At 42.4% G+C, this 17,394-nt stretch overlaps 1 protein-coding gene across 1 annotated transcript in view; it reads left to right on the top strand.

The window, feature by feature from the left end:
- The first annotated feature begins 582 nt into the window (after nt 1-582).
- Nucleotides 583-17,394, top strand: part of LOC130127220 (H-2 class II histocompatibility antigen, E-S beta chain-like) — a 33,381-nt gene continuing 16,569 nt past the window's right edge. Inside the window, exons 1-2 of the mRNA XM_056296790.1 lie at nt 583-652; nt 5,528-5,800. Of these exons, the coding sequence (XP_056152765.1) occupies nt 583-652; nt 5,528-5,800 (343 nt within the window). The remainder of the gene's footprint in view (nt 653-5,527; nt 5,801-17,394) is intronic.

Genomic DNA, 17,394 nt, shown 5'->3' with positions numbered 1-17,394 from the left:
ACTTCATATTATCTACATCAATGCACCAAGAGGAACTAATGTCAGGTTAAGTTGTGAGTCCTGCCTTATTTCCAGACTGTAAAACCGTTAAGTGTAGTTAAACGTTTTAATTATGATGAATGTAGTCCATAAGAAGCCTTGTGTCTGGTGACATAACACACAACATGCTTTACATGTCAGCTTGTTTAAGGCAGCAAGGAACAAACTGAGCAGTTCATCCCACTCCGTGAAGACAACCAGCAACTGTTTACTGGAGCCAGAATGAGAGACAGGCGTTGATTGGTTGTTGTTCTTTGTGTGGCTATTAATTGTTATGAATAAGTTTATTGTGCAAAACGTTAGATGTTTTATAAATTAAAATATTGTTACTTTGTTATATGTGTTATCTATTCTTTTTACTATGTACAACTAAAGTACAACCATTTATAAAAGGGTTAACAAACATTTCACGGACAACAAAGGACTGAGTTTTTTCTTTTATTATAATTAATAATTAAGCGACAGTCTTAAAATGTACAATTATTCACAAATTAGGGGAACAAATTTGCTGAGCAGGAGTCCCTGACGGTGCTGCTGGGCTGGATGGAATGCCACAAGAAAGACCCTGGTGTCTTCTGGCTGCCAGCGGGACTCATCAAGGACGGTCCCCAGAGTTTGTTTGGGGGTGCATGTTGTCTTGTACTTTATAGTACTGATATTAGTCATGAATGGACCGGAGACCAAGGCATAACGTGGACCTTTTACTAGGCATGTCTTCAAGTCCCAACACTCGCGCATGCGCGCTCATTACATATCAAAACCTGCTCACTACATCTCCCCCTTTTACACTGATACTTTCAGGATCTTTACAGAACAATTAAATCACATGTTAATAAAGCCTAATGCTGATTTTACCAACAAGGCAGGGGAACAGCTGGCACCTTAAACCTCTCTGTAAACGTGAGCATATGTAGACTGGTTAAATGAACTTCACATCTCACATCTCATATCTAGACACACATCTCACATCTCATATCTAGACACACATTTCACATCTCATATCTAGACACACATTTCACATCTCATATCTAGACACACATTTCACATCTCATATCTAGACACACATTTCACATCTCATATCTAGACACACATCTCACATCTCATATCTAGACACACATTTCCCATCTCATATCATGTCCTTCAGCCTGTTGTCTTTTAAGCTCCTGGTCTTTCAACTCAAAAGCTCTCAAGTCTGGCCATGCTGGTTTGAGAGTGCGTGGACACACCAGAAGGGGTGTTTGGATGTTGTGCCCCATCAGGAGCTGTGCCGGTGATCCTCCATGGGCAAGAGGAGTTGCTCTGTACACCATAAGCGCTTTGTGAGGGTCCTCACTCTTCTGCAACAAGGATTTCACAGTCTTTACCGCACGTTAAGCTTCCCCATTGCTTTGTGGGTAACGGGGGCTACTGGTAACATGTTGAAAGTTGTAATCTTTAGCAAAATCTGCGAACTCTGCAGCAGCAAACTGCGGTCCCTTGTCTGTGACGAGTGTATCCGGCATATATAGTGGTTTTTCCCCAGGAACCGTCAATGGTAAGTGCTGAACTAATGAGGAGCGGAATATCAATACAGACGCAGGAAAAAACGTTTAATACATAGCAGTACAAGCTTGTAATGCTATGTATTATATATATATATATATATATATATATATATATATATATATATATATATATATATATTAGTGGTGGGACTTGGATTAAAAAATTAATCGAATTAATTATGGGCTTTGTAATTAATTAACCGTAATTAATCGCATTTTAATCGCATATCGATATTTGACACCAGAAGCAACATTTCTCAATTCAAACAGGTCTTGCTAGATGACTAAATCAATGAATAGACACATACAGAAGTTTAAACAACAAAATCCTGTTTGTTTTGTTCAAAACAAGTTTGTTGTGTAAACACAGTACTTTCTGTAAGCCCTGATCTTCTACCACTGAAAGTGGTCTACAGTCCACAGCGATCCGTTTGGCCGGTGAGTTTGTTAATTCATCAGACGTGGACTTACTCATCTTGGCTTTGAACCCCGTCATCTGGTGGAGAGTCGGTGGGCGACTCTGCTTGGTTGTACTAGGAGCACTAGCGTTAGCGTTAGCACTAGCGTTAGCGTTAGCATTAGCGTTAGCTCCGGTGTTGGTACTAGCTGCAGCGTGTTTAGCATGTAGCTGGTACCGGAGGCCTGAATAACTGCGGTGGAATGCCAACTCTTTGTTGCAGAGTCTGCACACACCAGCGCTCTTATCTGGGCTTCCATCCGACCGCTTTTTAAACGTTAATTTCCCATCCACAGAGCGAAGCAACGCGGCGTCGTCCTTGTCGTCCATCACATCTGTTGCTAGCATACTAACTTGTTAGCCTGACCTACTCCGCCTTCCGCTTGACTGACGTCACTCGGTGCATTGGTATAATCCGCATGCCAGAAACGAGTGCACTGAGAAGCGTTCCGTGTTGACCAGAGGGTAAAAATAAAACGCCATAAATTGCGTTAATTTTTTTAACGCCGTTATTTTTCCTATAATTAATTATCGAATTGACGCGTTAAAGTCCCAGCCCATATATATATGTGTGTGTGTGTGTGTGTGTGTGTGTGTGTGTGTGTGTGTGTGTGTGTGTGTGTGTGTGTGTGTGTACATACACACAGGCTGTTGTGATGCGGGTAGTGCAGCAGTGTGTAGTTGGAGGGAAGGTGCATGTGTTCTTCCAACCCGCTTGTGTCCTTCCTGCCCTTAGCTTGCTGCCGCTGGCTAGCCTCTGTGGTGAATAGGGCAGCATGCTAGCGTGTAAGCCTTCCCTTGCCAGTACATAGCCTCTCCTTCACCAAGACTCCTGCCAGGCCTCCCCGTGGCCACACGTGGTAACTGGGGTCTTGCGGCCCCAGGCTAACTGGGCAGGGGATCTCGGAGCAGCAGTGGGCCCCAGAGATATGGTGTGCAGGCCCACCCTGGTGGACACGCCCTGGCACCTATCAACCACTGCCCCGCTGCCTTGTGGGTGAGTCTGGAAGACATAAGGCTAAGGGAGCTCACCCCAACAGAAAAGCAAGCTGTGGCGGCATGCTTCGAGGCGGTTTCCGAAAAACTGGATTTCCGGCAGCCCCCTGCAGTTGTGTGGAGGTGCCGGTCGTCTAGGGATCCCCCTTGCCATCCGAACCATCTGCTCTACAATCAAGTCATGTGGCGTTGGGAGAATCGCACCCCCCATGCCACTTTAAAACTATCTCTGCGCAGGTATATATATATATATGTACACACACACATATATATAAACTCACCGGCCACTTTATTAGGCACACCTGTCCAACTGCTCGTTAACGCAAATTTCTAATCAGCCAATCACATGGCAGCAACTCAATGCATTTAGGCATGTAGACATGGTCAAGACGATCTGCTGCAGTTCAAACCGAGCATCAGAATGGGGAAGAAAGGTGATTTAAGTGACTTTGAACGTGGCATGGTTGTTGGTGCCAGACGGGCTGGTCTGAGTATTTCAGAAACTGCTGATCTACTGGGATTTTCACGCACAACCATCTCTAGGGTTTACAGAGAATAGTCCGAAAAAGAGAAAATATCCAGTGAGCGGCAGTTCTGTGGGCGAAAATGCCTTGTTGATGCCAGAGGTCAGAGGAGAATGGCCAGACTGGTTCGAGCTGATAGAAAGGCAACAGTAACTCAAATAACCACTCATTACAACCGAGGTATGCAGAAGAGCATCTCTGAACGCACAACACGTCGAACCTTGAGGCAGATGGGCTACAGCAGCAGAAGACCACACCGGGTGCCACTCCTGTCAGCTAAGAACAGGAAACTGAGGCTACAATTCGCACAGGCTCACCAAAATTGGACAATAGAAGATTGGAAAAACGTTGCCTGGTCTGATGAGTCTCGATTTCTGCTGCGACATTCGGATGGTAGGGTCAGAATTTGGCGTCAACAACATGAAAGCATGGATCCATCCTGCCTTGTATCAGCGGTTCAGGCTGGTGGTGGTGGTGTAATGGTGTGGGGGATATTTTCTTGGCACACTTTGGGCCCCTTAGTACCAATTGAGCATCGTGTCAACGCCACAGCCTACCTGAGTATTGTTGCTGACCATGTCCATCCCTTTATGACCACAGTGTTCCCATCTTCTGATGGCTACTTCCAGCAGGATAACGCACCATGTCATAAAGCTCGAATCATCTCAGACTGGTTTCTTGAACATGACAATGAGTTCTTTGTACTCAAATGGCCTCCACAGTCACCAGATCTCAATCCAATAGAGCACCTTTGGGATGTGGTGGACCGGGAGATTGGCATCATGGATGTGCAGCCGACAAATCTGCAGCAACTGCGTGATGCTATCATGTCAATATGGACCAAACTCTCCGAGGAATGTTTCCAGTACCTTGTTGAATCTATGCCACGAAGGATTAAGGCAGTTCTGAAGGCAAAAGGGGGTCCAACCCGGTACTAGCAAGGTGTACCTAATAAAGTGGCCAGTGAGTGTATATACACACACACACACACACACACACACACTGATGAGCCGCCATTGCGTTATGTGACGCAGATCAGGAAGTACTGTGTAAAGAGTCGTGCTGTAGTGACGTACTGAGGCCCCTCCCTCTTTGACTTCTCCTAAAACAGCGTCGTGTCCCCCCTGTTTTCCATGACGTCATGAATAAATCCCTCTAAGAGTTTGGGACATTTATACCTATTTCCGCCATTCAGCGTCAAACTGATGCATCGCTTTTATTATTGGGCTTGCTTCGCGCTTGGCTTGTGTGTGTGTGTGTGTGTGTGTGTGTGTGTGTGTGTGTGTGTGTGTGTGTGTGTGTGTGTGTGTGTGTGTGTGTGTGTGTGTGTGTGTGTGTGTGTTCTTGTACATGTTGAGTGTGTATTGTCTACTGGTTGAGTGTGTATTGTCTACATGTTGAGTGTGTATTGTCTACTGGTTGAGTGTGTATTGTCTACATGTTGAGTGTGTATTGTGTACATGTTGAGTGTCCTGCAGCTAGGGGGCGCTATACTAACAACACATGTCCTCTTGTCATTCTGTCACCGGCCAAAGCTTCTCAGTCCCCGAACAGGCTCGAACCTTTGAGTTTCTGTCCCTTTCCAGCATTAGACTCTACCCTCTACCTGGTAACAGATGACGCGGCAGGCCTCTGTGTTTTCTATTGGCTGATGTTGGGAGAGCTAGCCAGCCCAGTGAGGTGATTGGGTGGTGGACTGGTTTATGTCCAAGGGGCAGTCCACACCAGTCAGTCTGTAAAGGAGGACAGTTTATTGTGTTCATCAGCAAGACAGACACATGGCTTCATGCTGCCTTGTTGTGTGTTGCTCCCTCCTGGTCGTGGGTTTCTATGGAGCAGGTGAGATAAAATATGTAAATCAGTCTCGGTTGGATGGACTCTGCTGTGTTGTTAGAAAAGAGGTTTTAATTATTGTCTTTAAAACAATTCAACTAAGTAACTTGAACCTGTTTCTCTTTCTGTTCCAGATGCGTTTTTGCGGTATTGCCTGGACACATGTGTTTTCACCTCCTCTGAGCTTCCTGAAATAGAGTACATAGGCTCTCAGTATTTCAATAAGATAGAAGATATCAGGTTTAACAGCACTGTGGGGAAGTGGGTTGGATACACTGATCATGGTATCCGTAACGCAGAGCTCTGGAACAACGATCCTACAGAGATGGCACACATGAGAGCTCAGAAAGAGAGATACTGCAAACCTAATATAGAGACATGGTTCCAAGATGTACTGGATAAGACAGGTGAGCTGCTCTACTATGATGACTATTACTACTACTGTTACTACTACTATTAGTAGTACTACTATTATGACTATTACTACTACTGTTACTACTACTATTAGTAGTACTACTATTATGACTATTACTACTACTGTTACTACTACTATCAGTAGTACTACTATTATGACCATTACTACTACTGTTACTACTACTATCAGTAGTACTGTTATTATGACTATTACTACTACTGTTATCACTACTATTAGTAGTACTACTATTATGACTATTACTACTACTGTTACTACTACTATTAGTAGTACTACTATTATGACTATTACTACTACTGTTACTACTACTATTAGTAGTACTGTTATTATGACTATTACTACTAATGTTACTACTACTATTAGTAGTACTGTTATTATGACTATTACTACTACTGTTACTACTACTATTAGTAGTACTACTATTATTACTATTACTACTACTGTTACTACTACTATTAGTAGTACTGTTATTATGACTATTACTACTACTGTTACTACCACTATTAGTAGTAATATTTTATGACTACCACTACTACTACTGTTACTAATACTATCTATAGTACTATTATTATGACTACTACTACTGTTACTAGTACTATCAGTAGTACTATTATTATGACTACTATTACTACTGTTACTAATACTATTAGTAGTGCATGTATGTATAAGTGTCTGTGTGTACGCGCGCGTGTGTAATTGTTCGCGCGCGTTTGTGAGTTGTGTGTGCACGCGCGTATGTGAGTTGTGTGTGCGCGTGTGTGTCCGTGTGTGTGTGCGCGTGTCTGTGTGTGCGTGTGTGTGAGTGTGTGTGTTTGTGTTTGTATCTGTATGTGTATAAGTGCGCGCGCGCGTTTGTGAGTTGTGTGTGCGCGCGTCTGTGAGTTGTGTGTGTCGGTGTGAGCGCGTGTATGTGCGCGCGCGTTTTTCTGTGCCCGCGTGTGTCCGTGTGTGTTTGTCACCGCGCGCGTAGGTGTGTGTGCGCGCGCTTGTGTGCGCGCCCGCGTTCGTTTGTGTTTTTGTGTGTGCGTGTGTGTGCGTATGTGTGTCTGTGTGTGTGTTTGTCTGTGCGTGTGCGTGTGTGTGTCCGTGTGTGTATGTCTGTGTGTGCGTGTGTGTGTCTGTGTGTCTGTGTTTGTGTGTGTGTGTGTGTATGTGTGTGTGTGTGTGTGTGTGTGTGTGTGTGTGTGTGTGTGTGTGTGTGTGTGTGTGTGTGTGTGTGTATTATTGAACAATAGAACATGGTACATAAAACAGGTGTGTAGTATTACGGACACACATCAGGTTCAGTATCATTACACAACTACGTCAGAAGAACCCAATCAGGGTGTGAGACAGTCCCCGACATAAAGCAGCGCTGCCAGCAGGTATTAACGGGCTCCAAGCCCCCATGTATGTAAGTCGGGTCTGGCTGTCTGTAGGAGCCTCGCTAGTTGAGCTGTTTGCTTATTAGACGGATGCAAGTCTCAGTCTTAAAAAGCGACGGTGGTCGTAAAGCTGTCCGTCAAGATGGTGTATGAGGATGGTTGTGAACACAGCGCACAACTATTGATCATCTATGACGTCAACAAAGGATTATTGATGAACCCGGAACAGGTTATTAACATCGTGTGGGTTGGGGCTGGAAGAAAAACAACATATGTGTCTAAAAGAATATAATGACATGTAGGGATGAGGTGGGGAAATGAGTAGTATTAGGCTGTACATACTTGTCAACAATGTTGAGTGTTAAGTACTGAGTAATAACAGTGGAAGAGCGTGTAGTATCTGTTTTAGGAGAAGTACAATTCTAGTGTTCCCTCCCATGGACGAGGCAAGTGTGGGGCTGACAGGAGCGAAGAGGTTGTCTTCCACTAACTTCAGAGGGTTTCTTGGCAGCCTTGCAGTGAGTTATTCAGTAAAGTGGGAGAAATGCAGCCTGCTGGAAACCTTGTTCTGAGCTTCAGGGAACTGATTTGTGTTTTAATTAAACCTGCTGAAGTGGGAGTAGGAGGATATAATGAAGCATGAGTATGCTGCATCTGAGTTCAGCATCTATGCAGTGAATGCGTGAAGGCGTCATCAGGAAACTGAGATTAGTTCTTAACAGACGCAGCTAATGGCGGTGTCTGAGCCAGAGATGTGGAAGCAGAGGCTTATCTTACAGCTGCTATGGGTCATTCTGTGACTTGTTTGCTGATTCTGAAATAAATGTGTAGTTATACTCCTGTAGTGCGTTGTGTAGCTGTGTCAAAGGGCAGTAGAGTGGACTTGGGGTGATAATGGTTTGCATTATAAAATGTCCTTTACTGAAGGGTGCTCACAAGAGTACATAGCTGCTAGCTGCAAAGCTTCAGTTTGATCACACTGACAGGCTACAAGTAGTTTGGAAATATAATTTTAGCGCGTTTCATGATTTTGCAGCATAGCGCCACCTAGTGGTCAATTAACAGTAAATAATGCACAGATCCTCAGGGCGTCATGACTTATTGGTGGACCAAGTTTCGTGTTAATCGGAGTTGCTGTGAACAAGATCCGCCACCTTGAACCAATAGCATAGCTGCTGCTAAAGAGCTGCATGTTGTCCCTTATACTTTAAACGCTTATAACACAAAAACCGTCGCTGATAAACATATGAACACATTCACACGTCATGCTGGTAGTGTCACGTGTCCTGTCAAATATTTTGGAATAGTTTGATCAAATATGTGTGAAAATAAAATATTATGTATATTGTACACTGTACAGGCATATATTGTACATTGCTGTGGATGCATGTTTTGATCGATTAGAATGACCTTTGACCCCCTTGATATGTTCATTCTCCAGAATGTCTGTGGCGGTTTTGGTAGCAACTGAATGAATCTGTGCAAAAATATTTATGTTTTATGATTTTTCATATTTTGAAAAATATAGAGTGACGGACTTCTGAATTGACCCTATGTTGCAGTGCAGCAAAGTGTTGGCATCACTTACTGGATCTGCTCACAACATCTCAGCTCTGTAGGATGTGCAGGGGATTTGGGGGACATTTTGGGGCATTTTTGAAATTTCGCAGGTGAAATTTACATTTTTGTCATAAGCCACGCCCACTTTTTTAAATTCATGACCAAATTCCATGTATCAACTCCAGTATGATCCTAGATTGTGCACCCCAAATGTCATCCAAATCCATGGTGTCAGTTATGAGATATAAACTTCTCCAATTTATAGCGCCCCCTATTGGGCAAATGAAACGCACTTCATGGCTTAGGATCTTTTGACAATACCTGACATACCTCTAAAATGTCAAGTTGATATGTCAATGCATTGATGGGTTATGGCACCGTCATGGAAAATCACCGTTTTTCAGTCAAGGTTCACTGATCTGTCAAATCAAAACCGAGCAACGGATCAAAATTCTTTCGATAACTTTTTGCCTTGAGTGACTGTAGATGATGTGTGCCACGTTTCGTGTAAATCGATCGCACGGCCTAGGAGGAGTCGAACAAGTAGTTTTGGCTATTTTCGCAAATTTGCGAAATGAAATTACGGCAGAAATGGGCGTGGCCTATACCACGTGATTCAGCTATGCTCAGTGAATGTGCACATGTAAAGGTTTTGCATGTCCGATGTACGGTTTGGAAGTTACACGCCAAAACGTCTTGACCTTCAAAATAGCGCCACCAACTGGTTGACATGTGTCATGTTTTGCATCTGGGGTAACTGCGAAGTTCTGTACCAGGCCTCCAAAGGGTTTTGTAGAATCTGTTACGGTGTAGGCTGCAGTACCACTTTTACCAACGGAAAAATAAAAATAAAAATCTGAGCAGAAACAATAGGGGTCCCCAGCCCCTGGGGCTTGGACCCCTAATAAATGGTAACAAGATAATACAAACAAAGAACAGACACACAACAAAACAGAAGGGGAGTACACGTGTACACATGTAAAGTAACAGACGGCTGTCAGGACACAAGTGTGGTAGTAGGTCAGCAGCTCGTTACTTGTGTTGTTGTTTCAAGGCTGAGAGGTTTAAGGAAAGACTCATTTCTTGGAGACAAGCAGGGATCTTAGGTAGTGATTTACACAACTCCTGTTTGTGAGTACACATGTTGCATCTACAGTAACACAATTAATCAGATGTTGAAGAGCACATCTTCTGGATGAAGACAGCAGCAGATCACGTGTCTCATGTTAAAGGAGGGACAGAGTCACGAGACTCCACACCAGTCCAACACTTATGGGACATTTCACCAACACACAACAAGTGTGAGCGTGTTTGTGTGTTGTGTTACCAGAATCAACGGAATCTAGAACTTCCAGACCTCCTTCTGCTTCACTGCTGGACAGGACACATGTTTTAAGCTGGTGTGGTTTATTCTTCCAAATGACATTTAAGAAAGTTCTATTTGCTTCTGTGGCGGTAGAACCATAAACCAATAGAGACACAGATGGACCCACAAAGCGAGACAGGCCCTCTGCTTTGGAGAGGAGAACTCCTCCTAAAATAGAGAAACCCCTTCCAAGACCAATCCTGAAGACAGACTTGGTCTTTTTAATCTGTTGGAGAAATGGAGATGTTGTCTAGCTGTAAGATGTGTAGTTGTATATATTCCCAAATACTTAACGGACTCTTTTACCGGATGTTTCCAACTACACAATCGCTACAATCACGCACAGACAACATTCCACATGTGCACACATTTAGTCGCAGGTCCGAGGCCCTGGAACACTGGTTACCTGAGGTAACAGAGATCCTCACGTGCTTCTTGTCCTTCAAAACAAAGTGGTGTCGTCTGCCAGTTGTGAGATTTTTAACTCTCCACCAAAACCCGACATTCCTTCCAAACGTCCATCATTCACGATATTAACTGATAAGAATTCAGCCCCTCAAATAAATAAGGGAGGAGGAACAGGGCAGCCCTGGCGGAGCCCTCTGTTCATCTGGACTCTTTTACAGCTGTTAAAGTTCATCATAACAGAACTATTCATATCTTTGTAAAACATATTGACGATGCCAACAAAGTTATTCCCAAAGCCCAACGCCTCGACGGACTGTAACAGAACCGTGAGTTCAATCGCGTCAAAGGCCTCATAGAAGTCTAGCAACAAAATAAGTGCTTCAGAATTTACTGCATCTGCATCATCCAGCAGATCTAGGATGAGTCTCATGTTACAGTAACGTGCCGGGTTTTCATGAGTCCTGTTTGAGGTCCGGCTATAACAGAGTCTAGTCCTCAATGCGGAGGGCTGGACTGAGGCGACTCACCGCAGAAGCGCCGTTTAACATGCTTTATTCCAGCTCTGCTAGGCACTGCCGTAAATCAGTTTATGGTAACTCCTCTGGGGGCCGCTGTCGTAATAATGTAAACTAACCTACGACACATCAGTACAACCGCCAAGGCTGGACTGCCCCGGGATTCCAACCCACGACCTTTCTGCTGTGAGGCGACTGTGCTGACCACTGCGCCACCATGTGGCCCCAAACATTATATACTCTCAGGATTAGCAATTCTACACATTTGACATTGATTCAGAAAGTTAATTTCAAGCCCTGATGATGATGATGATGATGATGATGATGATGATGATAATAATTATTATTATTCTTTACCAGCTGAACCCAGTGTGAGACTGACTTCAGTGAGGCCCCATAGTGGCCGACATCCGGCCATGCTGATGTGCAGTGTCTACAACTTCTACCCCAAATACATCAGTGTCACCTGGCTGAGAGACGGACAGCCGGTGACCTCTGACGTCACTTCCACCGATGAGCTGGCAAATGGTGATTGGTACTACCAGATCCACTCCCACCTGGAGTACACGTCCAGGTCAGAACACTTAGACTCAGTACCGAATGGACCGGTCCAAATACATACACCATACTTTAACTATATATATATACACTCATATTTACACACACATACACACACATACACACACACACACACACACACACACACACACACACACACACACACACACACACACTCACACAATGATTGGACAACAAAGCACAAAGTGATGGTTGAGCATTGGAACGTGTCTCCTCAGTGTCTGCTCTGTAGACACCAGCTGTATGTTTAAGGTGGAACGTGTCTCTTCAGTGACTGCTCTGTAGACACCAGCTGTATGTTTAAGGTGGAACGTGTCTCCCTAGTGTCTGCTCTGTAGACACCAGCTGTATGTTTAAGGTGGAACGTGTCTCCTCAGTGACTGCTCTGTAGACACCAGCTGCATGTTTAAGGTGGAACGTGTCTCCTCAGTGTCTGCTCTGTACACACCTGCTGTATGTTTAAGGTGGAACGTGTCTCCTCAGTGTCTGCTCTGTAGACACCAGCTGTATGTTTAAGGTGGAACGTGTCTCCTCCGTATCTGCTCTGTAGACACCAGCTGCATGTTTAAGGTGGAACGTGTCTCCTCTGTGTCTGCTCTGTAGACACCAGCTGTATATTTAAGGTGGGATGCGTGGCTCTTTACAGGTGAGATCCCAGATGGACGACAGAGTATTTATTGTGTATTAATACCGTGTTTTAAACTGGGCTGATGTTTAGTATCAGACTCGACTAGTTTCTGTGCAGACAGACAGGAAAGTACAGACTTACCTCATCCAATCACATCACGCCTTATTTATTGTTGATATGTTGTTCATTTCCTGTGTTTTCTTCTTCTTCACTTATTTCATCTCAGGTCTGGAGAGAAGATCACTTGCATGGTGGAACACGCCAGTTTCCCCTCTCCTAAGAAAGTGGACTGGAGTGAGTATCTATGTGTGTCTCTGTCCATGGATAGGTGATGAAGACATAGAGAGACAGGTCAACATGCAGATGTGTCTATAGATAGAGACATGTGTCTGTCTCTCCAGATCCCTCCATGCCACAATCAGACAGAAACAAGATCGCCACCGGAGCGTCGGGTCTGCTTCTGGGTTTGATTTTGTCTTTGGCAGGTCTGATCTACTACAAGAGGAAGGCCAGAGGTCAGTAACACTAGATCAGTCCAGACCAGGTTTACACTGGTTCACATCAGTCCACATATACACACTACACTATAATACCACTACATATACACACTACACTATAATATCACTACATATACACAGTACACTATAATACTACTACATATACGCAGTATACTACATCACTACATTATAATACAAACACATATAAACAGTACACTCTATATCACTACACTATATCAGTACATATAGACCATACACTATACATATACATAGACAGTACACTATACATATCAGTACTTATAGACAGTACACTATACATATACATAGACAGTACACTATACTTATCAGTACTTATAGACAGTACACTGTACATATTAGTACATATAGACAATACACTATACATATAGACAGTACACTATACACATAAGTACACATGTACAGTACACTGTACACATTAGTACTTATAGATAGTTGAAGAAACAATAGTTAAGTTGGGTGTCAGCAGTACTTGAAGTGGGCCAGACTTGTTTGGTTGTATTTCAGTCTCTTCACTCTTCACCACTTTTCTTATCGTTGGTCTTTTTTAACAGGGCGTGTTCTGGTTCCAACCAGCTGAAGCAGGAAGTGACGCTTCTTCCTCGTTGGTTGTTTTGGTGGCAGTCCAGTGTGTGTCGCTTTCACCTGAAGGTTTTCTCCCAGGTTGTCAGTGCTACCCCCTGCTGGATCTCATTGCCTCCTGCTCGTATTCTTACTAATGCTCTACAGATTCTGATGTCATAGACATATAAAGAGTAGACGCCGCATCGACCGCTGCTGCCTATTGGCGCTGACGAGCCGTGGGGCCGCCATCTTGGACCGGTCACCCGCTCCACTCAGTGTAATGTGTTTGGCAGGCGCAATGAAATGTCAGCGCAGTTAATCAATCATAACTCGCTGAATACCAAACTGATTTCCACGCCTTTTTTGTTGCTGAAAACGTCATACATGTAGCTATGATACAGGACACATGGTTTGACGTATTTTAATGTTCATAGTTGGCTTAACAGTAATAGACTATTCTGATATATGATATATGTGATGTATGATAGGTAGCTACCGTATTGTTCTGAATATAAGACGGGGTTTTTACCCTGGAAATACGTATGAAAAAGGGGGGGTCGTCTTACATTCGAGGTCTAGACTTTTGAATGTCAATATACATTCTCACTCAGTCAGATTTGTTTCAAGACCGCTCTAAAATTAGACCACTTCGATAGTTAATGCAGTTATTGAAATGTTGAAATGGTTATTTTCTCACTATGAGATGGATAGTCTCAATAGACTACAGTTTATTTTCATTTGTATGCTATTTAAATATCATAAGTCATTCATTTACAAATGTATTTACATTTTTTTATTTAAATGTGACAATTTCATCTACAATATATTGAAAACATAATTTTATTTAAAAGCTGTTAAACAGACTACCTTGTTTTATTCAATGTGTTTTTATTATCATTATTTTCAAATATAATGTTTTTCTTTATAAAACCAATATGTGCTCTTCAAAAAGTATTTTTCCAAAAATGAGTCTTGAAAAAAGGAGGGGGGGTCGTCTTACAATCAGGGTCGTCTTATATTCGGAACAATACGGTATTTAGCAAAACACTCACTATATATATATATATATATATATATATATATATATATATATATATACACACACAAGGTAAAATATGATAGAGAGGCAGAAGCAGATAGTGGCAGTAAAGTCAGCTATTTTAATAAGTTGAAGAAACAATATATGATTAGGCTATATAAATATATGAACAATATATGAACACATTATATATCTACAGTATATATAACAACAATATATGTTATATATCAGAGAAAATGAAAATATATATAAATCCCCGCCCCAAACCATATTTACACATGTACAAAGTTGCTTACATAGGTGACCAGTACATTACACACAATGGACAAACGTAAACACTGACAACAACACAAAATATTTACATGTGAGGGTAGGAAGTATACAGTGTGTGTGTGTGTGTGTGTGTGTGTGCGTGTGTGTATAATAAAGTGGTATAATACTGTAATAATATCGTAATTATATCCAATAGTATGATGTAATAATAAAACTTAAATACAGATATACATATATATTTTAAAGAGAGATAAATATATAAACAATGTAGCATAACAACGTAGGGGAAAGAATAAAAGTTGCTAATTAAAGTTTGACATGAAACCCCTAAAACCCTTGAAAGAGACCTGTTCTGCAGAGTTTCTTTCTCGTGCTCCCTCTCTGCAGGTCAAGAGAGGTGAGTTTTGCAGTGTGGTGCCACCGTATCTTGAGAAACACAGACACAACCAAAGACAACAAGTTGTAGTGGTGGTTGTCGATGCCAAACGGTGTCTCCTCAGTGTGTCTCCCCAAGCAGAGAAACCTCCTCCTCCGTGCCAGTCTCCTCTCGGACGATGTGGGTGACTGTAGACAGCTTTGGAGTTTGCTTTGTTGCAGCTTGGCGAACCACCCTCTCTGCAGCTCTCAGCACCTTATAATAATAATAATAATAATAATAATAATAATAATAATAATAATAATAATAATAATAATACATTATATTTATAGAGCGCTTTACACAGCGCTCAAAGACACTTTACAGAACAGAGAAAGTAAGAACAAAGAACAAAGCAACTTTAATACACAAAGATTAAAGTATGTGTTAAAACAAGATAATGAAACCCAACCTTCCCTGTGCCTTGTGATGGGTCACTAGGCCGCCGCCCGCCGTTGTGTTGTAGGGCCACAAGGTGGCGGGTGGGCAGCTCTCGTCACGTGATGATGGCACAGCAGCATCTCTGACGAGGCTCGCACGGCACACGTCACAGGACAGCTTCCGCTCTAGAACTGTTTTAAATAACTGCGTATCGCGCCAGTGTTTGGGGGGGAGGGAGAGGTCTTATAAACACACACACTGACTTCATTGCGTCACGTCCTGTTTGGTTTCCTTGGAAAAAAGCTCTGTGCTAATTTGGCGGCGTGTTACTTTGGGCGCGGTTCTCCCCTATCTTCCTGTTGTTAGGATGGATGACATGTGAATAATACAGTCTGTGCTGCGCCACCTGTGTAACATTCGCTGGTCAATATAATACCAGTAACGTTAATATTGTTTTATCTGTACAATAGCATTCTTTTGTCAGCTGTAAAGTCAGTGTTATGGAATATGACTTATAAAGTCTCAGTTCATAGCCGGGTGAACACCGGCACTGAGCATAGCCTAGCTAGCTGGCTACGATTTCGCAGTTGGACATAAATACAGTACAGTAATATTATATTCACAAAATACAACCAATAGTGATGTTCAATCTTACTTGTGAAAAGTAATCCCCCGAGCCCTGTTTTCCACGGTCCGTCGATTGGAGCAGGAATATGCTGAACAGTGTTCTGCCATCTTTCTCAGTCGTGTCGTGTATTCTGCTGCTAGGCAACTCGTAGGATGACCGGTCCAAGATGGCGGCCGTATTTCTCGCGCCCCAACAGCCAATGCGGCGTCTACTCTTTATATGTCTATGGATGCACCGCTACTATCCTTCGCGGACCTTCTTGTAAAATACAAGATTAATATTGACACCCTCTGTTCCTTTTGTGGCAATGTGGATGAAACCATAAGTCATTTATTTTGGGATTGCACCTACTCTCATGTTTTTTGGTTTTGATCTAAATAATCTCATAATTAACAAAATTGACTCTTCTTGTAAACTGGACATCCAACATGTTTTATTTGGTCTGTCACAAAATGAGGAAATAAGTTCAGAAAACAATGTATATTATCAACCTTCTATTAATATTTGCCAAATTTCATATTCATTGTACCAAATTTGCACACCAGCGTCCAAACATTAGTGTATTCAAAGCACTTCTTTCATCCTATTTAGAATCTTTAAAAGAATGTATGAATCCTAAAGCCAGCAAAACCAGAAGACTATGTGAAGAATATAATTTAACTTAAATCCTGTATCTCGAGCTTTTTATTTTGTCTTTTCTTTTTTTATGGATATGTAAATTTTAATTTTGAAACAATTTATATTTTTGTAACTACTTTTTGTCCTATTGTGATGTAATATTTTCTTGTTTATATGTTTTGTTCAATAAAAAAATACTATCCTTCGCGGACTTCCATATCCCAAGATGCTTTGCGCGCCGCTGCTCCGCCCCTTCTCCTCACCAACAACAAATAAAGATAAATAAATAATGGGCGGCGGACGAATGTCTGTTCAAAGCACCGAGCAAGATTTCCCTTATAAATGTAAGTACTGGGTTTCTACTCATTTGAACATCTAACGGTAGATATGTTAAACTTCAGGGGAGCTTAAAAGCTCAAAATGTCTGTTAAGATACGTGAGGTTAGTATTGCTTCCATGTAGCCACCTAGCATGCTAGCCGACGGCTCGATGTGAGGCCTCAGTTTCAGCTTTGAACTAAAGCCTTATAACGCTTCACTTTCCCATGTTCCACTTTACAAGCTGGACTCATATCTAAGATGATCGGGACATTTTATAGACTATTGATACTTCATATTATCTACATCAATGCACCAAGATGAACTAATGTCAGGTTAAGTTGTGAGTCCTGCGTTATTTCCAGACTGTAAAACCGTTA

The sequence above is a fragment of the Lampris incognitus genome, chromosome 17, assembly GCF_029633865.1.
Source record: "Lampris incognitus isolate fLamInc1 chromosome 17, fLamInc1.hap2, whole genome shotgun sequence".
NCBI lineage: Eukaryota > Metazoa > Chordata > Actinopteri > Lampriformes > Lampridae > Lampris > Lampris incognitus.
The sequence above is the reverse complement of the archived record's forward strand: the minus strand, read 5'-3'. Positions and strand labels throughout refer to the sequence as shown.